Source organism: Artemia sp. Qi Xiang Cuo, chromosome 1 (genome assembly GCF_049724085.1).
Source record: "Artemia sp. Qi Xiang Cuo chromosome 1, ASM4972408v1, whole genome shotgun sequence".
Taxonomy (NCBI): Eukaryota; Metazoa; Arthropoda; class Branchiopoda; order Anostraca; family Artemiidae; genus Artemia; species Artemia sp. Qi Xiang Cuo.
In genome coordinates this window covers 18113638-18136727 of record NC_142794.1, presented here as the reverse complement: position 1 = coordinate 18136727, position 23090 = coordinate 18113638, and the positions used below count along the sequence as shown (strand labels likewise).

The 23090-nt window shown below is 35.7% G+C and overlaps 2 protein-coding genes across 3 annotated transcripts in view; one reads left to right on the top strand and one right to left on the bottom strand.

The window, feature by feature from the left end:
* LOC148956066 (tonsoku-like protein) overlaps positions 1 to 23090 on the bottom strand; it is a 252279-nt gene that overhangs the window by 33945 nt on the left and 195244 nt on the right. The gene's annotated exons all lie outside the window — the stretch shown is intronic.
* LOC148956068 (pro-resilin-like) lies at positions 17195 to 19566 on the top strand. Its single transcript, XM_089091932.1, has 2 exons — positions 17195 to 17280; positions 19163 to 19566. Exons 1-2 carry the CDS (start codon positions 17275 to 17277, stop codon positions 19499 to 19501), a joined length of 345 nt encoding a protein of 114 aa, XP_088948058.1. The 5' UTR covers positions 17195 to 17274; the 3' UTR covers positions 19502 to 19566.

The window sequence follows — 23090 nt, the reverse complement described above, 5'->3', positions numbered from 1 at the left end:
AAGATTTTTTTTCCATACTAAAAAACTTCCTATCTTATAAAATTCAGATCTGATTTAGCAAAACATATCTATTATGCCGTAAATCATGAAAACCAGTTAAATACGAAATAAGCAGAGCACAATAATTTTCACATTACTAAAGAATTTCTCGGTAAAGATATACAGTACTCTTCCTTCTGTTTTAAATCACATTCGTACCAATCAGAAATGACACCAAATGACAAAAATGATACCAAATAACAGAAATGGCACCCAATAAGAGACATGGCACCCGCCGGTAAAATTTTCGGTTCGCTGATTATTTAGATAGCTAAGAAACAGGCATTTATTTATAATAAAAGAATCATCGTGAACTAAAATATAACATTTATTTCTGTCGCAAATTTACTTTACCCCACCTTCCCCTCTAATGGTCAAATATATACTCTGAATTGTATATATACAGTGCATTTTTTATCGTTTTGATAAAGCGTTAAATTAATTTCAAGAAAAGAGTGACGTATTGAAAATTCAGTGCATATATGCAATTCTGGTATATATTTCACGTATAGGGGGTGGATGGGGGTAAAAAGCATCTTTGACGAAAATGAATTGGTTTCAGAATGAAATTCTTATTCTAAAGGTAAGTCCATTTCTTAGCTATTTCAATAATTAATGAATCGAAAAATTGACCAAATCACCTTCAATTTTTTTACATAGCAACTTTTGCCAAGAATAAAAATTTTAAATTTTGTCAAGAATAAAATATTACCCCACGTACCTTAGTTCATAGATTCACTAGTATTTAGTTTTAAATTAATTAATTCAAGGATGTGTTTTGTAATCCTTAATATCATTGCTCAAAATGGAGGGCAGAAATTGTTTGTCAAAATGTATCTTAAGCAAGAACTCAAGACGAAACATATTACACGATACACAAATGTTTTTTTTATATATTGAATCCAAAAACAGCAACCAGAAGCTTGTTATAAAAGAATTTCCTCCAATTCAGAGTAATTTATAATCTTTTTTATTTTTATTTCTTTTTATGGCAATATCTGTTCGTTTGAAGTTTTGACGCTAATCTTCACTATTCATTGAACAATTTAATATAACTGTAAGAAATAGAACAAGGAAGAATAAAAAAAATCAAGGTAATAAAAGCTACATTAAAAATGTTAGAAGAGATCACAACAAACAACGGATAAACAGCAAATTAAGAATTTTAGCAGAAAAGGAATAAGTGGTCTTAACGTCTGGTCAAGACTAATCAGGGGCTCAATTTTCTTTGGGAGGAGGGGGCAAGGGGCAGTGCGCTCCATAGATTTAGAAAACTAACTCCTTTTTTTGTGGGAGGGGGGGGGGAACTTTCATTAAAAAATGCATTTTTTGATACTGTCTTTGAATAAATTGAAAAACGACAAATTTACCCCCTAGATTTCGAAAATCACTACTCCCCCTACCACCATCTAAATTTTCATGAACTGACGAAACTGGGACTAATCAAGATCTAATCAACATCAACCCAGATCATGGTTTCTGTTTTGGTACATTGTTTTTACCCCATAGTCTAGTTTCTTCCCCTGACTTAAAATTAAAGTAATTAGCAAACCCTTTATTAATTTCTTGCAAACTTAATTTTTTCTAGTACAAATAATTTCCCAACTGACCGGGGATTCTTTAGAACATCCTTGATTTTAGAAGGCGATCATCTACCCCAACCACCTATGTTCACACAAGTCTATGAATGCAGTCTTTTATTTTATAACCAAATATTTTGCCAATAAGATCGGAACTACCCATCCCCAGTACCCAATCAAACCCATTTGGGCAAAAATTTTTGCTTTGTGCGACAAAACCCTTGATACACGCATATATATATATATATATATATATATATATATATATATATATATATATATATATATATATATATATATATATATATATATATATATATATATATATATATATATATATATATATATATATATATATATATATATATATATACATATACATATATATATATATATATATATATATATATAAACAATACATAATAATTATAAAAATAAATATTATATTTAAAAAAAAAATAATATATATATATATATATATATATATATATATATAAATATACATATATATATATATATATATAAATATATATATATATATATATATATATATATATATATATATATATATATATATATATATATATATATATATATATATATATATATATGTATATACTATCATAGGCAGCGCATCGCGCTGCCTAAGTAAAGAACGATGTTGGCACAATATATTATTTTTTTTCCTTTAGACCAGGGCACTTCGTATCGATGGAGTTGTCGTAGAAACTTCGAAAAGGACTCATTCGATTGGACATTGGAATAGCTATTGCCCTTTTTAAAAGCCGAAAGTGATTGGAAGGCAACTAACACCCCTTCCACACCCACTATTTCCCAAAACACATTCAATCAAAATTTGAGATAACCATTTTGTTCAAAGTAGTTGATTTCCAGATGGAAATTATGTTTTTGAGGAGGAAACTCCCTCCACAGCCCTCAGGGCAAGGATTGTAAGTTATACCCAGGGGGCATATGAGGTTATTTTTTATAGAAAACGTAGTCGTAGAAACTTCAAAAAGGACTCATTCGATTGGAACTTTAAAGGGCTAGTGGCCTTTTTAATAGTGGAAAGTGATTGGAGAGCAAATAACCCCCTCTCACGCCCCCCATTTCCCCAAACCCATCCAATCGAAATTTTGAGATGGGCATTTTGTTCAACGTAGTTGAAAGTTCTGGAAATTAGGTCTTTGAGGATAATAACCCCATCAGAGCCCTTAGGTCAAGGGTTATAAGTTATGCCCTGGGGGCATATAAGATAAAAAGTGTTGTCGTAAAAACTTCAAAAAGGGTTCATTCGATTGGCAATTGAGAGGGCTAGTGTCCTTTTTAATTGTCGAAAGTGATTAGAGGGCAACTAATCCTCTCACGCCCACCATTTTCCCAAGCACATCAAATCAAAATTTTTAGATAGGCATTTTGTTCAACGTAGTGAAAGTTCTTGAAACTAGGTCTTTGAGGATGACAAGCCCCCATAGCCTTCAATGCAATGGTTGTAAGTTATGCCCTGGGGGCATATAAGGTTTTTAATAGAAAATGTTGTCGTAGAAACTTCAAAAAGGGCTCATTCAATTGAAAATTAAAAGGGCTAGTACCCATTTTAATAGTCGAAAGTAATTGGAGGGAAACTCCCCCCTCTCACGCCCACAGTTTCCCCAAAAACATCCAATCAAAATTTTGAAATATACATTTTGTTCAACATAGTTGAACGGTCAGGAAATTATGTCTTTGAGGATGACAACCCCCCTCAGGGCAAGGGTTGTAAGGTACACCCTGAGGGCATATAAGGTTTTTCTAGAGAAAGCGTTGTAGTGCCCTTTTTAATAGTCGAAAGTGATTGGAGGGCAACTAACCCCCCTCTCACGCCCACTATTTCCCTAAATACATCCAGTCAAAATTTGAGACAGCCATTTTGTTCAACGTAGTTGAAAAGTCCAGAAATTATGTCTGAGGATGACACTCCCCCCACAGCGCTCAGGGCAAGGGTTACAAGTTATGCCCTGGGGGCATTAAAGGTTTTTATAGAAATCTTTGTCATAGAAACTTCAAAATGGCTCACTGGATTGTAAACTGAAAGGGCTAGGGCCCTTTTTAATAGTCGAAAGTGATTGACGGGCAACTAGCCCCCTCTCACGCCCACCATTTTCCCAAACACATCCAATCAAAATTTTGAGATAGCCATTAGGTTCAACGTAGTTGAAAGTTCTGGGAATTAGATCTTTGAGGAAAAAACCCCCTCCCAAACCCCCAGGGCAAGGATTGTTCGTTATGCCCTGGGGGCATATATAACAGCGTATTGTCGTATAAATCTCAAAAAAGGCTCATTCGATTGGAAATAAAAAGGGCTAGTGCTTTTATTAATAGTCAAAAGGGATTGGAGGACGAAACCCCCCCCCCACCTCCCGCCAATCATTTCTCCAAACACTTCCGATCAACATTTTTATTTAGGCATTTTGTTGAAGGTAGTTGAAGGGTCCGAAAATTATGTCTTTGACTACAACAACCCCCCCCCCCCAGTCCTCAGTACTAAGGTTGGTAGTTATGCCCTGGGGGCATAAGAGGTTTCTAAAAGCCAGAATATAAATTGCGCTTTACTAAAACAAATTCAAATGAAATTGCTGAAAAAAAATGTGCATTTTCAGTTTAATATACATATGCTGATATTTATTCCTTAAAATCTTAATTAGTTTTTGATTTCTTAAAGTTATAAAAGTGAAAACATTTAAAGAAGTTTTTCTGTAAAGTTTCAGTGTTAGTCTTTGCCAGCGTTGTCGTACAAACTTCAAAAAGCACTCATTCAATTGGGAATTGAGAGGGCTAGTGTCCTTATTTATTGTCAAAAGCGGTCGGAGGGCGGATGCCCCCCCCCCACGCCCATCATTTCCCCAAACACTTCTGATCGACATTTTTATATAGCCACTTTTTGTTGAACGTAGTTGAAGGGTCCGGAAATTATGTTTTTGAGTATGACTACCCCCCTCACAACCCTCAGGGCTAAGGTTGTAAGTTATGCCCTTGGGGCATACAAGGTTTTTATAGAAAGTTTTGTCATAGAAGCTTAAAAAGGGCTCATTCGAGTTGAAATTGAGAGGACTAGTGCCTTTTTTTATTAGTCGAAAGTGATCAAAGGGCAAATGCCCTCCGCCTATAATTTCCCCAAACTCTTCCAATTAAAATTTTGATATAGACATTTTTTTCAGCCTATCAGAAAGGTCTGGAAATCATGTCTTTGGGGATAACAAATCCCCCCAGCCCTCAGGGAAAGGGTTTTAAGTTATGCCCTGGGGACATATAGGGTTCTTATAGAAAGTATGGTCATATAAATTGCGAAGGGGGCTCATTGGATTGTTAATCAGATACTCTATTGCTCTTCTTATGAGTCAAAGTGATCAAAAGGCAGATACCCCCTCCCCCCACACACGTTGTATTGTCCCGAAATGCGTCAAATAGAAATTTTGAGATAGCCATTCTATTCAAAATAGTAATCATATAACAAGGCTTTTGGGGTTGAAACAAACCCCAGAGAGTAGGGGCAAGGGTTGTAAGTTATATCCAGGGGGTATTTAAGGTTTCTATGGAAGATATGGTTGTTTAAGTTCAGAAGAGGCTCAGTCTTCCTCCCTGAAAAAGACTATGTCAATATAAACCGACAGAGATTAAACAAAAAACTTTTTACACAAAATAAGTTTTCAAAAAAAAAAGTAAAGAACTCCATTAAAACAAAAATGAACAAAAATAGAATCAAACAATCTATCAAGTATACAACTACCACAATTCAGTATTAATAAAAAAATGAAACCCAAAACAAACAGAAAGTAAAATAAGTCAAACTCAAAACGAGTAGAAATTAATCTGAGTAAGGTCCTAAATTCTATGCTTTCTAAAAGCTAGAATATAATTTGTACTTTAATGAAAAAATTGTTTTAAATGTTTTCACTTTTATAACTTTAAGAAATCAAAAACTAATTGAGATTTTAAGAAATAAATATCAGCATATGCATATTAAACTGACAATGCACATTCATTTGAATTTTTTTGGGGATAAATCACTGGAAGAAAAAGAAGTTTTTGTCCCACCACAAGAACAATTAAAATAAACAAAGGTTCGGCGATGTCTTTCATAATGACAAAAGACAAGCCAAGGCAGAATGAGTTTTTTCCCAATACCTGAACAATTAAAAAAAACAAAGGTGGTGGTCAATGCCATCCATACCTTGTAAAATCAAAACCTGGACTAGTAAATCGTTGGAAGAAAAAGAAGTTTTTGTCCCACCACCCAAACAATTAAAAGAAACAAAGGTTTGGCGATATGTCTTTCATAATGACAAAAGACAAGCCGAGGCAAAAGTTAAAGGTCCAAAAAAAAAAAAAATTAATTTTACAAAGGCATCACTTCTAATTTAGATCCATTTGGATTTAATGATCCATTTGGGACGTTATGACATCAAGAAAAGACTCAAATCGTCTGCGTTTAGAACACAAGCGACAGAGGGAATCTATATATAGCAGCCTGCCGCGTTCCCCATTTGAAAAAAACAAATGTTTTAAACATTTGTTTAAAAAAAAGGGTTCGCCGATATATCTTTCATAATAACAAAAGACAAGCCAAGGCAAAAGAAGAAGATTTTGTCCCATCACCTTAACAATTAAAAGAAACACAGGTGGTCTCCAATGCCTTCCATACCTTGTAAAATCAAAAACCTGGACTAGATAAATCGTTGGAAGAAAAAGAAGTTTTTGTCCTACCACCTGAACAATTGAAAGAAACAAAGGTTCGGCGATATGTCTTTTATAATGACAAAAGCCAAGTCGAGGCAAAAGTTAAAGTTCCAATACAAAAGTGTAATTATAAAAAGGCACCACTTCTAAGCTAATTTAAGGTCCATTTGGACGTCATGACATCAAGAGAAGGCCCAAATTGTCTGCGTTTAGAAGACACGTGCAAAGTGCCAGGGCCTGAAATATATAAATATATATATATATATATATATATATATATATATATATATATATATATATATATATATATATATATATATATATATATATATATATATATATATATATAATATATATATATATATATATATATATATATATATATATATATATATATAATTGTGTATTTGTGTGTTTATTTATTTTTTCTCGAAAATGACTCCACATTTTTTCGAGAAAATTTGGTATCCTGGGATTTTCTGACCTAAAACAACAATGTATATAGCAAGGCCGTATCCAGGGGGGGGTGGGGGGTTACCCGGTTTGAGCCCCCCCCCCCCCCCCGAAATATTTGACCGAGTCGAAAATTAGTCTAAAAAATACCTGTCAAGACAAAACCTTACCAGGAAAAAAATATACTCCCACACTAAATTCTATTGCATTTTGTGTGTTAACGGTTCTGATCAGCTTACGCAATTAGGTAACCGTAGGTAACCCCATGTTCACCTGACCTTGCATAGTAAATTAGGGTTAATAATATGCGCTCTGATCAGCTTACACAATTAGGTAACCCCATGTTCACCTGACCTTGCATAGTAAATTAGGGTTAATAATATGCGCTCTGATCAGCTTACGGAATTAGGTAACCCCATGTTCACTTGACCTTGCATAGTAAATTAGGATTAATGGGCACTCGAGGTATGCTATAAGAGAGTGCAAGATTGTCAGTTCAGTTCAGTTCAATTTCGGACTTGGCTAAGAGAAGAGCGATTTCAACATGAAGAGGAAGTGTGACATTACGTCGTTTTTCGCGCCCAAGCGTTTTTCGCGCCAGAAGTTGCGACCAATTGTTGAGACGGTGATATTTTGTGGGTGGCAACAACTTGCCCTCTCGTGGTACCAACGATTCCGGCCCCATTTCGGTCCCGGATCCAGAACCTTCTCACAATGATGGCAACTTCCAAGCACTACTGCGGCTGAGGGCGAGACACGGTGACGATGTTCTGAAGAACCACCTTCTTTCTGCGACCGGAAATGCCACATATCTTTCTCCCATCATCCAGAATGGTATTATTGCCGCATCCGGGGAGCTTCTTCAGCAGTCTATTGTGGAAAGAGCAAACGCAAGTCCATGCTTTTCGGTGCTTGCCGATGAACCGGCGGACGTTTCGAATACCGAATAGCTGTCTTTTTGCGTCCGCCACACTTTCAAAGGGAACTTGCATGAGGACTTCCTTGGTTTTACCCCAGTTTCTGATTTGACTGGGCTAGGTCTGGCTTCATCAATCCTGCAATTTCTCGAAAGCCTTGGTCTTAATCTGAACAAGATGTTTGGTCAGGGATATGACGGTGCAGCAGCGATGAGTGGGCATCTTAGGGGTGTCCAGGCTGTTATACGTGAAAAGTTTCCGAAGGCGCTTTACGTCCATTGTAGTGCGCACAGTCTCAACTTGGTCATCTCTTCTGTATGCTCTATTCTGGCGTTTAAGCATTTCTTCGGTGTTTTGTCACAACTCTGCAGTTTTTACCATACTTCCCCACTCAGGACACAGAATTCAAAAGAGAAGATCAACGAAATACTACCGAATTCGAGGAAACATACTTTAACCGGACTCTGCGAAACAAGATGGGTGGAGTGCCACGATTCAGTCGTCTGTTTTCTTGAGCTGTACTGACCAATCCTGCGATCCCTGGAACCTCTTGAAGAGAACGGACAGGCAGAAACTTCTACAAAAGCGGCGCAGTTGCTGGACACGATGAACCAGTCGCAATTTGTTGTGTATCTCCGTGTGGTCAAATAGCTTTTCTGCCTTACGCTTCCATTGTGCAAGACTCTTCAGTCAGTTGACTATGATTTGGCAGCTGCATGCAGGCATGTGGAAACTGTCCTTTCAAAAACAAAGGAAATGCGTGGAAATGCTACTACTGCTTTCACGTCTATTTTCGACGAAGCTCAGCGTTTTGCCAGCGACTTAGGACTGGAGATGACTCGTCCAAGGACGAGAGGTGGCCGGAGTATGCACGCAGACGATCCAGACCTTCTCAACCACTCTAGAACCTCGCTCTTTATTCCTTTCCTGGACCACTTCAATTCCGAGCTGAAACAACGATTTGTGCTTCACCAGAAACTGCTGTCAAATCTCAGCGTCCTTTCTCCTGCCAAAATTGTTTCTGTCGATCTGAAAGCATTAAACCTGGAGTCATTGGTTGAATTCTATGGCGATATTCTTCCCGAGCCAAACTGTCTGAAGCAAGAAATTCAGCTATGACGCATCAGGTGGGAGAATGCTCCGGTATCAGAGAGGCCTACTTGTACTGTGTCTTCGCTTCAGGCATGCGACGCTACCTTTTTTCCAAATGTTTTTCTTCTTCTGGCTGTTCTTGCGACGTTACCTGTTAGCACTGCTACTCCGGAAAAAATGTTTCTCAACGCTCAGAAGGCTCAAAACCTGGCTGAGAAATTCAACAGGAGAAGAACGACTGAATGGCCTAGCCCTCCTTGCAGTCCATAGGGACGTTGACATCTGCCCTGACAAAGTCATCGACATTTTTGCAGGGAAGAAAAATTGTCGCCTGGATTTCGTTTTATAGATATTCACCCTTGCTTTTAGCTAAAAAAAAAACTAAAAAATATATAGACTACTTCTAGCATACTATTTGGCTTCTTTTTGCGAAAAAAAAAAACTTGTAGTATTTAACTGTGTGTAAATAATTTTCTTTTTTTTGTGTTACTAAAAAAAAAAAAAAAAAAAAAAAAAAAAAAAAAAAAAAAAAAAAAAGCCCCTTATAGTACGAAAGTATGCCTTGTGGACGCGTCCTCGTTGGCATGGGGGGGAATAACGGTATCGTGATAACGTATTGTTGCTGGTGTTTTTTATAAAACGACCACGGTTAAAAATGAGTTAACCCCCCCCCCACCCCCGAACAAAAATCCTGGATACGGCCCTGGTATATAGATCAGAAATTTGAGAAAATTCGTTAAAAGCCACAACTTTGGAAAAAAATATTTATGTAAGTGACGTCATATTTATGAATACATTCGAAAATCATACTTACGTCATATTTGCCTCAGTAGTGGTTGTATCGTTTTCAGTGTCTATGATGCAGGCAAAACAACACTAGAAACAAATGAATGACGGGAAAATACATATGATTTACTTCGTATTTATGAGTACACATACATATATATATATATATATATATATATATATATATATATATATATATATATATATATATATATATATATATATATATATATATATATATATATATATATATATATATATATATATATATATATATATATATATATAATATATATGACGCATACGACACAACAAAAGGAACATAGCTAAATATAAAATACAAAGTGTAATTAGCCTATTTACAAATGGCATTTTAAGTAGTTTCATAATGCCTAGAGTAAGTAGAGCAATTAAAGGGAGTTATTATAATGCCTAGAGGACAAATGAAGAACCTAGACAATCAAACATGACAAGACCAATCCAATCTGACGGATCAGACCAATCCGAGAGCCAAGGTAAAGGGTATTGAAAAAAAGTCTAAATTAATTATAAACGAAAACGAAGATACAGTCAGAATACTTGCGTGAGCGAAAATTCCAACGAGCTAAAAATAAGTGAAGAAGAAAGAAATATCCGGTTTGAAGATAATCGGCATCAAGAATTAAAACAAGTCAAAACAAAAATGCAAATCAAAGAAATATGCGGTTATAATAGATGTGATAACAAGAAGTAGAACGAATTAAAATTTAAAGTAAAGAACGAAGAGATATGCGGCTAAAAGAAATGCCACAGCAACAAAAAAGAAATATGCGGTTAGAACATAAGTGACAGTGAGAATTATGAGCGACAGCGAGAAAGTGAGTATGACTGGCCACAAAAACGTTCTAAATAGGTCAGTACTTTAAGGAATAATTCGTATTTTTCTCAGGGTGGTTGTAATGAACCTGTGGTGACGTCATGACATCAAGAAGAGGCTCACGTCTGCGGTTAAAAGACAAGCGACAATGAGAATCCATATATAGACAATGAGAATCCCCTGCCGGGGCCCGTTTATTTTTGAATTAAAATCAAGTTCCCATCAAACCATGGCCAATTGGAGAAAAATAAATTATACTAAAATATCCTCTAATCTAATAGATTTCACACTGTAAAGAAAATGGAAAGGATGTGTGACTCAGCAAATTTTGCCCTTAGAGCCCTTCCCCTTACAAGGGGAAGGCTATTTTGCCACTTTTACAAAATTGCTTTTAATTTTGCGCTCTTTTACAGCCCTTGGTCGAACTCACTCAAGTAAGAACCTATGAAAGACAAAATAATGATAAAGCAGGCGATACAAATATTTAATAAATATTTTCGTGGTATTATATGGTACACACTCGAGAAAGGAAATTTCGTTAATCATAATGAAATATAGCTAAACATGATGGAAACACAATACTTTAGTAACAAAATTATTAAAATTACAACAAAGAATTATGGCGGAGGGGGGGGGCGGCACGCCCAGAACGCATTATATTAAATACCAATCCTAACCCAATCAAAATACCCTCTCTACATATAAAAATATTAAATAAAAATATACCTACAACGTAGATTTCAACTAAGTTAAACCGGTTTACTGTCTTATCTGCAGATCCACATTCTCGAGTGTGTACCATATAATACGGAAGTACCATTTTCGAAATGGGACGATTTCAGATAAACTTATAAACAGTTCGTGGTAACGAACTGTTTATAAGGATCAGAATCAAAAGAATAAGATTTTAATGTTGATTTCAAATATATAAGTTTCATCTAGTATAGTCTTACCCATCAAAAGTTACGCGCCTGAGAAACTTTGCCTGATTTTCGAAAAAAGGGGGAAACAACCCCTAAAAAATATAAAACCTTAATGAAAATCACACCACCAGATTCAGCGTATCGAACAGTCCTACTCTATATGTTTCAAGCTCCTATCTGCAAAAATGTGGAATTTTGTATTTTTTGCCAGAAGAAAGATCACGGATGCGTGTTTTTCCCCAGGGTTGATTGTATCGACCCAGTGGTCCTAGAATATCGTGGGAGGGCTCATTCCAACGAAAATTAAAAGTTCTAGTGCCCTTTTTAAGTGACCAAAAACTTGGAGGCCAACTAGGTCCCCTTCCATGCTCATTTTTCCCCAAAGTCATCCGGATCAAAATTTTGAGATAGCCATTTTGTTCAGCATGGTCGAAGATCTAGTAACTATGTCTTTTAGGATGACTTAATCTCCCAAAGTCCCGGGGGGAGGGCTGAAAGTTATGAACTTAACCCAATGTTTACGTATAGTATTGGTTATGGGGAAGTATACAGACATATTCAGGGGGGATTTTTTATGGTAGCGGGAGGAGGGGGGGGGGGTATGAGGGATTTTCACGGAGGACGTTTTATGGGGAAGGGACATTGCTATGAAGGAGGCGCCGGATTTCCCAGCATTATTAAAAAAAAATGATCAGGAATTAAATAAAAAAAAGTTTTTCCACTGAAAGTAAGGAACAACACCCAAACTTAAAACGAACAGAAATTATTACGCATATGATTGGGTTCGCCCCCTAGTCAATACTTCGCTCTTTGTACTTAGTTTTGGTAAGTTTAGTTTGTACTTAGTCTTTGTACTTTGTGCTCTCGTGTGCTTAGTTTTGGTAAACGGCGCTCTGTCCTTGGTCACGGCCTTTTCTATTGGCTTCAAGAAAGACCATGATTGCTTCCATGAACAAGCTCCTGTTTGAAAAGACGTAGAAGCCGTTGTCCACTTTTAAGCCAAAGATTTTGTTAGTATTTTCGTAAGAGCTATTTATTCTAATTAACGGCCTTTGTGATTAAGGGGTCATTTTTAAAGAACTGGAACAAAATTCAAACTTTACCGTAAAGAGCGAGGTACTGACTAGGGGGCGAACCCTCTAATATACGCAGTAAAAATATATGAATATAGAAGCTCGTTACGTAAGTTAATTCGTAAGTTACATATATTTATTACTAATAAAAACGTTCGTAAATAAAATTAAACAACCTTGGAGAAAGCCATTTCACCAAAAAAAGTAAAATTAATATGCGAATTTCGTTTTAATTATTCATGTATGGTGAGCCAAAATCAAAACCTGCATTAATTCAAAAACGTTCAAAAACTAGATAAAAAAAGTTTTTTTTTAGCTGAGAGTAAGGAGCAACATTAAAACTTAAAACGAAAAGAAATTATTCCGTATATAAAAGGGGCTGTCCCCTCCTCAACGCCTTGCTCTTTACGCTACAGCTTTTTTTAAAAATAGAGTTGTGAGAAAGAGCCAAACGTTAGCGTAAAGAGCAAGGCGTTGAGGAGGGGACAGCCCCTTTCATATACGGAATAGTTTCTTTTCGTTTTAAGTTTAAATGTTGCTCCTTAATTTCAGTTAAAAAAGTATGGTTTATTTATTTAATCGTAAACGGAGACGATTCTAAAGTTTGTTTGAGCAACAGAAACCGTCACAGGCTAACGATTCTAAAGTATGAATAGGAGACGATGCCAAAATCATTTCAAACTGTATTAGATGAAACTTTCTACAGGATTTAATGAGTACAAAGGAAAGAGATAGATGTGGAAAGATAGATGACATTTCTGATTATATTTCAGTAAAATGTGGACATGGCTTTACTAAAGTTGGCCCTCGACGGTCAAGCTGCTTGATCAAGCAGTTCTGTCAATCGATTGAAGTGTGCTTGAATCAAATCTTCAATCTTGATCAACATTCATTGTCAATTAGGTTCTGACTCCGATAGTTAAGTATTGCTGAGAAATATCTGTGAAATGCATTCCAATACAGACCTGGGCTTTCATGCCTTGACTTAGGTTGTTCTTAAGCGAAAAAACAAAAACAAAACAAAGAACAAGTGAATAGGAAACGTCATTGATCTAAGTAATAGTATAAATGAAAAACTATTTCATTCATGATCATGTTTTATGCGATACCTCGCTCTTTACGCTAAAGTTTGAATTTTGTTCGAATCAAAAATCCCTGAATCAAAAAGGCTGTTCAATTAGAACAGATAGCCCTTTTGAAAGTACTAAACTTTAGCGTAAAATTTTAGCGTAAAGAGAGAGATATTGACTAGGGGGCCAACCCCCTCACATACGTAATAATTTCTGTTCGTTTTAAGTTTTAATACTGCTCCAAACTTTCAACTGAAAAAACTTGCTTTTTTATTTAATTTCTGATCGTTTTTAAATAATGCTGGGAAATCCGGCGCCCCCTTCATCGAAATGTCCCTTCCCCCAAGGAAACATCCTCTATGAAAAGATCCTCCCACGTAATCCCCTCCTCGAACCCCCCCCCCCCTACAAGTAAAAATCCCTACTGAAAACGTCTGCATACTTCCCAGTAACCAATACTATCATAGGTAGCTCAATAGCACTGCCTAAGTGAATAAAAATTTTAGCACAAAGTATTATTATTATTTTTTTTTTTTTTTTTTGGTTTTTCCAGACCAGTGCACCTCGTATCAAAGGAGTTGTTGTATAAACTTCAAAAATGGCTAATTCGATTGGAAATTGGAGTGGCTAGTGCCCTTTTTAATAGTCGAAAGTAATTCGAGGGCAACTAAGGATGACAACCCCACCCCCCACATCCCTCAGGACAAGGGTTGTAAGTTATGCCCTGGGGGCATATAGTTTCTATTGAAAGCGTTGTCGTAGAAACTTCAAAAGGGCTTATTCAATTGGAAATTGAAAGAGCCAGTACCTTTTTAAATGTGATTGGATAGAGACTAAACCCCTCTCACGCCCACCATTTTCCCAAACACATCCAATCAAAATTTTGAGATATCCATTTTTTTCAACGTAGTTGAAAGTTTTGGAAATTAGGTCTTTTAGGATGATAGCCCCATCAGAGCCCTCAGTGCAAGGGTTGTAAGTTATGCCCTGGGGGCATATAAGGTTTATATAGAAAGTTGTTGTAAAAATTTCAAACAGTGCTCATTTGATTGGAAATCGAAATGGCCCTTTTTCATAGGCAGCGCAATCGCGGTTTGTTCAGCGTAGTTGATTTCCAGATAAAAAATATATTTTTGAGGAGGTCACTCCCCCACAACCCTCAGGGCAAGGGTTTTAAGTTATGCCCAGGGGGGCTATAAGAACGATGTTGGCACAATGTATTATTTGTTATTTTTTTCCTTTAGAGCAGGGCGCTTCGTATCGAAGAAGTTGTCATAGAAACTTCGAAAAGGGCTCATTGAATTGGAAATTAAAGTGGCTTCTGCCCTTTTTATTAGACGAAAGTGATTGGAAGGCAACTAACACCACTTCCACGCCCACCATTTCCCGAAACACATCCAATCAAAATTTTGAGATAGCCATTTTGTTCAGCGTAGTTGATTTCCACATAGAAAATATGTTTTTGAGGAGGTCACTCCCCGACAACCCTCAGTGCAAGGGTTTGAAGTTATGCCCTTGGGGGATGTAAGAACAATGTTGGCACAATGTATTACTTTTTATTTTTTTCCTTTAGACCAGGGCATTTCGTTTCGAAGAATTTGTCATAGAAACATCGAAAATGGCTCATTCAATTGGAAATTGGAGTGGCTTGTGCCCTTTTTCATAGTCGAACGTGATTGGAAGGCAACTAACACTCCATCCAGGCCTACCCTTTACTGAAACCCATCCAATCAAAACTTTGAGATATCCGTTTTGTTCATCATAGTTGATTTCCAGATATAAATTATATTTTTGAGGAGGACACTCCCCCACAGCCCTCAGAGCAAGGGTTATATGTAATGCCCTTGGGGCCTATAAGGTTTTTATAGAAAGCATTGTCGTAGAAACTTCAAAAAAGGCTCATTCGATTGGAAATTGAAAGGGCTAGTGCCCTTTTTAATAGTTGAAAGTGATTGGAAGGCAGATAACCCCCCTCTCACGCCCACCTTTTCCCCAAACACATCCACTCAAAATTTTAAGATAGCCATTTTGTTCAACGTAATTGAAAGTTCTGTAAATTAGTTCTTCGAGGATGAACACCCTCCCAGCCCTCAGGGCAAGGGTTTTAAGCTATGCACTGGGGGCATATAAGGTTTTTAGGAACTTCATAAATGGCTCATTCGATTGGAAATTGAAATGGCTAGTGCCCTTTTTAATAGTCGAAAGTGATTGAAAGGTAACTAACACTTTCTACGACAATTATGTTGTGGCCTTGGGAAGGCATAGGCAACCCTACTCATGTTAATTTCTGCTCGTTTTGAGTTTGACTCGGTTATTTATTGTAATTTCTGTTCGTTTTGGGTTTCATTTATTTATCGATGCTGATTTGTGTTAGTTTCACGCTTGGTAGATTATTTGATTTTATTTTTGCTCATTTTTGGTTTAATGGAGTTCTTTACTTTTCTTTGAAAAACTTATTTTGTGGAAAAATTTTTGTCTTTAATTAATATGTAAAGAACGGGCAAAGTTCATAGCTTGCAGCCCTTCCCCCGGGAACTGTGGGGGATTAAGTCATCCTCAAAGACATGTTTATTATATTTTCGACTACGCTGAACAACATGGCTATCTCAAAATTTTGATTGGGTGGCTTTGGGAAAAAATGAGCGAGGGAGGGGGCCAAGTTGTCCTCCAATTTCTGGTCACTTAAAAAGGGCACCAGAACTTTTAATTTCCGTTCGAATGAGCCCTCTCACGATATTCTAGGACTACTTGATCGATACGATGACCCCTGAAAAAAAAAACAGAAAAAAAACAAACAAACAAACACGCATCCGTGATCTTTCGTCTAGCAAAAAATACAAAATTCCACATTTTCGCAGATAGGAGCTTGAAACATCTAAAGTAGGGCTTCTATTACGTTGAATCTGATGGTTTGATTTTCATTAAGATTCTATCACTTTTAGGGGGTGTTTCCCCCTTTTTTCGAAAATAAGGCAATTTTTTTCAGGCACGTAACTTTTGATGGTTTACTTTTAGTGATACACTTAAAAAGTAACCAGCTTCCAGGGAATTTTTCATTTAGGCGCATTTGAAGTTCCAACTCAATAATACTGAATTCTATTTTTCCATTGTGTTTTTCCTAGAATATCAGCAATTTACCCAGTAGAAAAAGAAAAAGAGGGTGTTTTTAAAATTTAACTTCCCATTGTATATAGCATGTGCTAATAATTACAGAAATTATAACGTCCGTAATTTTGGATCATGATTTTGGGTTCTAGAAATTTGAACGGGAATATTAAAATATTCCTAATATATTATAATTATATATATATATATATATATATATATATATATATATATATATATATATATATATATATATATATATATATATATATATATATATATATATATATATATATATATATATATATATATATATATATATATATATATATATATATATATATATATATATATATATATATATATGACTAAAAAATAGAAGAAGAAAATTACACTGCCGACATAAAAAGTTATGTCCGAATCACTGTTGCTAGTCAACCAGTGGTTTTAATCATCATAGGCGTCAGAAATAATTTCAGCAAGGAGGAGATAATGATGTACTTCTACGGTTAAGGTCATTTTTATAAAGGTGTGGTTGCCTAGATGCAAATCCACTTATCCTATATTTCATTTTCAATTTGGTATATAAGTGAATCAATTCTATTTTTTGCACATAATTCATTTCAGTGTCTAGTTCCGAGCAGAGGCGAAACTTTGTATCACAATGAAGGTAAATAACATATTAGCACTTGGCCAAAAACAAATATTTCAACTTTCTTTTAATGAGTTGATTATTCTCCTAACCTCCCTTTGTTCTCAGGAATCTTTGTGGACAATACCTGTAATATGGACGCTGCGAGGTGACAGCCTCCCTGTTACTATAAAACTATCTTAGCTGTAAAGAAAATGTTCATATGCTTACTCGCAAAGAGGGAAGAGCGAGACAGGAGCGTCATTTCTGGGACGGGAGCAGTTGCTCGCAAATAATCTGGAGAAAAAATTATTATATAGCCCATGCACCTTGACTATCTGGATATGGGTCCCTCTTGCTCCCCAATAAAAATTCTGGAGCTACGCCCCTAGAGTGAGAGGGACATCCTCTGCAAGAAGATTTGCTTAAAAAACCCTTGAAAACAGTGAAATAGATAACCCTAAAATTATTTCTGATATACCCACCCAGCCCCTGAAAAATATTAGAACGGCAGCACTTTCTCAAGAGTATTTATTATTCATATATAGTCAAAGCATTGTTATAAGACCATTAAATTTGGACTTAAAAAAGGGGCAACATTTGTAGACTTCTGCAGCTGAAGAGGGCGAAAATTCAGTTTTCGAATCTAAATATGTTTATTTCTGTTTTATCTGTAGGGCTACTGTATCAAGAATTGAGAAAAAATCTATATTTAAAATGCTCCTTCAAATGTCTGGAAATGATTTTAATATTAAAAAACAAAAATAAAACTATCTTGATAAACGTCAAAAGAAAAAAAATCTGAAACATTAGACACACAATAAAAAAGAATTTAGATTTCAGTTCCTCATGTCCCTCGCCCACATTAAATTTCATATGTATCTTAGTTTAATCTAAAAAACCTTCAAAACGACTGAAAGAAACTGTTGCCCAGGGCATGCAAGTTAAAATCTAAAGCGAAGTTGCCAAATATTATTGATTAAACCGACTTTTATCAAATTCTAAATTAATGATTCAATGGTGTTTTTTGCAGGACATTTTCCTAGGCTAGAATCCTAGCCAATGACTGTTTTTTCGTAGGCCAAAATTTGTTGTTTTTGGCTGGAGAAATTCGTGAAAACGTAAAATCCAAAGTCAGATATGATAAATAAGAATATGGACTATTCAATTATATAAGGGCTTCCAGTTTAACTTAAGGTTGAAAAAATAAGAAGTCACTTGAGTCACAAGTACAAATCTAGATTTTCTTCAGCCGATCCCCACTCCCATCCACAGTAATTACACCAGAAGTATTTTTTCTTCTTTAAAACAGAAAATATTCACAAAATTGCATTTTTCGCATTCAAAGGAACTATTGTGCAACGGCGTGTCGCAAAAGCCTTAAGGAAAATTCCCAAATTCTTGACAATTACGGTTTTTGTCAAATCTTCTAATTCTTCACATAAGCAAGTAGGTCCCATTTTGGTCCAAAACTAGTCATTTTGAGCACTAAAGGTGAGCCGCGATGCAACACACATTTCTAACCTAACACTGAAAAGACACTAGATACAACCTTACTAATCGAATTAATTTTTCACAGATTTTCTATAGCCCCTAGTTCTAATTGATTAATCTACCAAAACAAGAAGAAAAATGACAACATGTGGTTCAAATAAACATGTTCTATTTTTTTTTGGGGGGGGGAGTCCGTCTCATATAAAATCATTTAAATTTTTAGCACAGTACACTATTGACGGTTAGCTGCAAAGTTCGTTAGCTACAAAGTTCGAGCTAGAGAAAAAATCTAGAGTCTTTTTCAACAGTAGAGTTATTTCTTTATATTCGGATATATTTATTTATTTAGCGATTATAATATTTACTCACCTATAAATCAATAGTTTTTAAGATTAAACTATAATCAAATATTGGGTTTTACTTCTAGGTAATCATTCTTGCTGCTATTGTTGCTGTTGTTGCAGCTCAAGACAAATATCCAAGCCCCTCGTACAACAAGGAGCCCGCATACGAACCAAGACCCTACAATTTCGCATGGGCAGTTAAAGATGATCCATCTTACAACGATTATGCTCACCAGCAAGACACTGATGCTTCAGGTCAAACATCTGGCTCATACAGAGTTCTACTCCCTGACGGACGAGTTCAAACTGTGACCTATAATGTCGATGCTTATACTGGCTATGTTGCTGATGTTCAGTACACTGGTGAAGCTAAATATCCAGAATACAAATCCAACTATCCCGCTTACAAACCAAGCAATTAAAGATATAATAAGAAATTAATAGTCTATTTTTGTAAATATTTGAGATTATAAGAAAAGTCATTTAACATTTTTTTTTGTTCTTAGGTCAATAAGTTGAACCGTCTTAATTGCAAAAAATTCAAGTTAAAGGCAAACTGTATAAAAATTGTACGAAAATGACAAATTATAGAGCCTACCATACACATTTTTATTCTTTGGGAGGGAGGGAGGGTAAATCTAAGGCCCAACAATTTCATCTGGCTAGCAAGGACAAACCATACTTCAGACAAGAAGATACTGAAGCTAAATATCTACAAATCAAATTTAAATCTACATATCTACCAATCTACATATTCACACATGTACAAATTTAGATACTTACATAAACAAAACCTACAAACTTAAAAACGACTACACATCAAACTATATTGATTACAAGACAAGTAGAAGGAACTTATATTCCAAAAACAACATAGAGTCTATGTTTCAAATTCTTTAGAATAATAAAAAGATACAGGTTATATTACTATAATATTATTTGTTGATATCTTGGTAAACAAGTAGAGAAAAAATAATATTCTTTCAACGGTGAAAATCAATCTCCCGTAAAATTCAAACTGCAACTTAGCGAATTTTTTCATCAAACAGTTCGTGGTGACGAAATGCAAGTAAGGAGCGATGCGGCTCAATATTAACCGAAGCTCTAAAAAACGGAATTTCTATATCAATAGATATATCAATAGAATCGGCTCATTATGTTGATTCCAGTATATTAATAGATATATCAATAGAATTGGCTCATTTTGTTGATTCCAAATATATAAGATTCATTCAGTTTAGTGTTACCCATCGAAAGCTAAGAGCCTGAGAAAGTTTGCCTGATTTTCGAAAACACCCCGTAAAAGTCAAGGAATCTTAATGAGAATCAAACCATCAGATTCAGTGTATCCATGAACCCTGATGTAGAAGTTTCAAGCTTGGAAGCTACAAAAATTTTGTATTTTTTGCCAGAAGAAAGATCACAATCGGGTTTATTTGTTTTTTGTTTGTTTTTCCCAGGGATGGTCGCAAAGAATCAATGGTCCTAGTGCCCTTCTTAAGTATTCAAAAAGATTGGAGGGCAACTGGCCCCCCTCCCACCCACTTTTTCTCTCCAAAAAGTCATCCGATCAGAATTACGAGATAGACATATTGTTGAGCATAGTTCAAAAGCCCAGTAACTATGTCTTCAAGAATACCATAACCCCCTCTCCCCCCTAAAGCCCCTGGGGAAAGGTTCGTAAGTCAGGAAACTTGCCCATTGTTTACATACTTTTTTTTCTTATTGGGAAGTATACAGACATTTTCCTGGGAGGGAGGAGAATTTTCATCTGGGAGTATTTTCTACGGGGATCATTTTCCGTGGGGAGGGAAATTCCCGGGAGGTGAGCTTTCCAAGGGAAATCTTACTTTCTGTTTGCCGACTCACTTTTAAATATAGAGATATCAAGGGGAACTGTCCAGGGCAATATTTACCGGGTTGGAATTGTCTAGAAAATCTTTCCGTAGGTGCGGAAATTTTCCACGGGAGAAATTCTCCATGGGTGAGTTTTTTTTTACAGGATAAATTCTCCAGAGGGAATTTTCTGCGGGAACAACTTTTTACCAGGGGGCAGGGGGTATTTATGAGAAGAATTTTCCACGGAGGCGGCATTACCGGCATGATTAAAAAAAAAAATCAGAAATTAAAGTCTTTTTCAAATAAAAGTGGGCTAAGAAAAAATGTTCAGCTGGAATCATCCACAAGAAATTTTCCAGGGATAATTTTAAGCTAGAATAGAATTGTCTGGGGGAATTTTCCTTGTGGGGGGTATTTTATGTGGGAAAAACTTTAGATGGAGGAATTTTCCGTAAGGGGATTTTCTTTAGATAGAGGGATTTTCCATGGCACTGTATGGGAAGACCGCCCCCTCATACACATAATAAATAATTTTTATTTTATGCAGTGAGATTTTCACATTGGGAGGGTATTTTCTGGAGGTGAGCTGCCCAGAGGAAATTTTACACAGGGGAAAACTTTGCCAAAGTTGATATGCAAATTCCGTTTTAATCATTCATGTACGGTGAGCCAAATTCGTACCTGCATTCGTTGAAAGACGTTCAGAAATTAAATTAAGAAAAAGTTTATTTTTAGCTGAAAGTAAGGAGGGACATTAAAACTTAAAATGAACAGAAATTATTCCGTACATAAAAGGGGTTGCCCCTCCTGAACGCCCCTCTCTTTACGCTAAAAATTTTTATTACTTTAAAAAGTAGAGTTGTGACAAAGTGGTAATCTTTAGCGTAAAGAGCGGGGCGTTGAGGATGGTACAGCCCCTTTCATATACGGAATAATTTCTATTCGTTTTAAGTTTTAATGTGACTCCTTATTTTCAGCTAAAAAAACTTGTTTTTTTTAAAATTTAATAGCATAATAGGACAAGCCTAACTGGTCGTAAATCATAAACACCAAGAAAAATATGATTTTTTCATGAACAATGATTTTTAAGCTACCGGTGAATTTTATGGTAAAGATTCACTATACTCTTTTTAGAAACGTACCAAAACGAACTAACAATTTTTCTTGTATTAGATTACTGAGGCCATAGAAAAAAAGAAAGTAAAAAGTTCTTCACCATTATTATAGGGGTATTTTTGCAAATTGCCCCTTAGAGTTTGAAATGAGAGAAGTAGAGACCAAATATCACTAAAATATCCTATTTTAGTGAGCAAGGAGTCCTTTCTAGGGTTTTCTTGATCATAGACATTGAAAAAGGAAAAAAAAGGCTTTAAACCTACAATAAAATCTGTAATTTCATCATTACGAAATATAACTTACGTGCTTCTACTGTAGAAATGGTTAAATTTTACTGAAACCCTAAGTTAAAAAAAATGTATATGTTTGAACACCCTGCTCAAAAGAAAAACAAAGTCAAAGTTTTAAAAATGCATAAATTAAAGCTCATTTATTAATGCAGCAGTATTGATTAACATAAAGAATAATGTAAGTATAAAAATTAACATAAAGACATAATCTAAGAATTTTCTGAAATTCTGTCATTCAGTCTCCACCAGTAGGGTCTCCGGACATCTCCAAAGTCCTCATATATTCCTGTTCTATAGCCAGATCAGCTAACAACCCAGTCTACTGTCTTTCTGGACGTTGTATCATAAGAAGGCCATTATAATAAAAAGATTTGTAAAATCCCAGGTGAAAAACTGAGAGCTTGTCCATTTAGAGTAAACTCTCCGATCTTTACATATTGAGACCTGCTCCTGTGAGACAGGGAGGCATGTTCTTTTACTCCGTGCGAATGCTGTTCCCACAGACCGAGTTTCTTTGCCCTTAGGAACCTCTGAATTATGCCAACCATATCCAGGTACTCCATCCAAAGATTAACTGTTCTGCTTCCATCGACTGAAATTCTTTCTTCTGGTTATCTAATGCAGTTTCAAGACCTTTAGTACTTGATCTTGTAAGCTTAACCTACCGCCAATGAATCCTTCATAAAAAGCTTGCAGTGGACCAATTGTCATATACTGCGATAAGTGTTATAAATAAATAGATTGGGAGTTCTCAATATTTCCACCG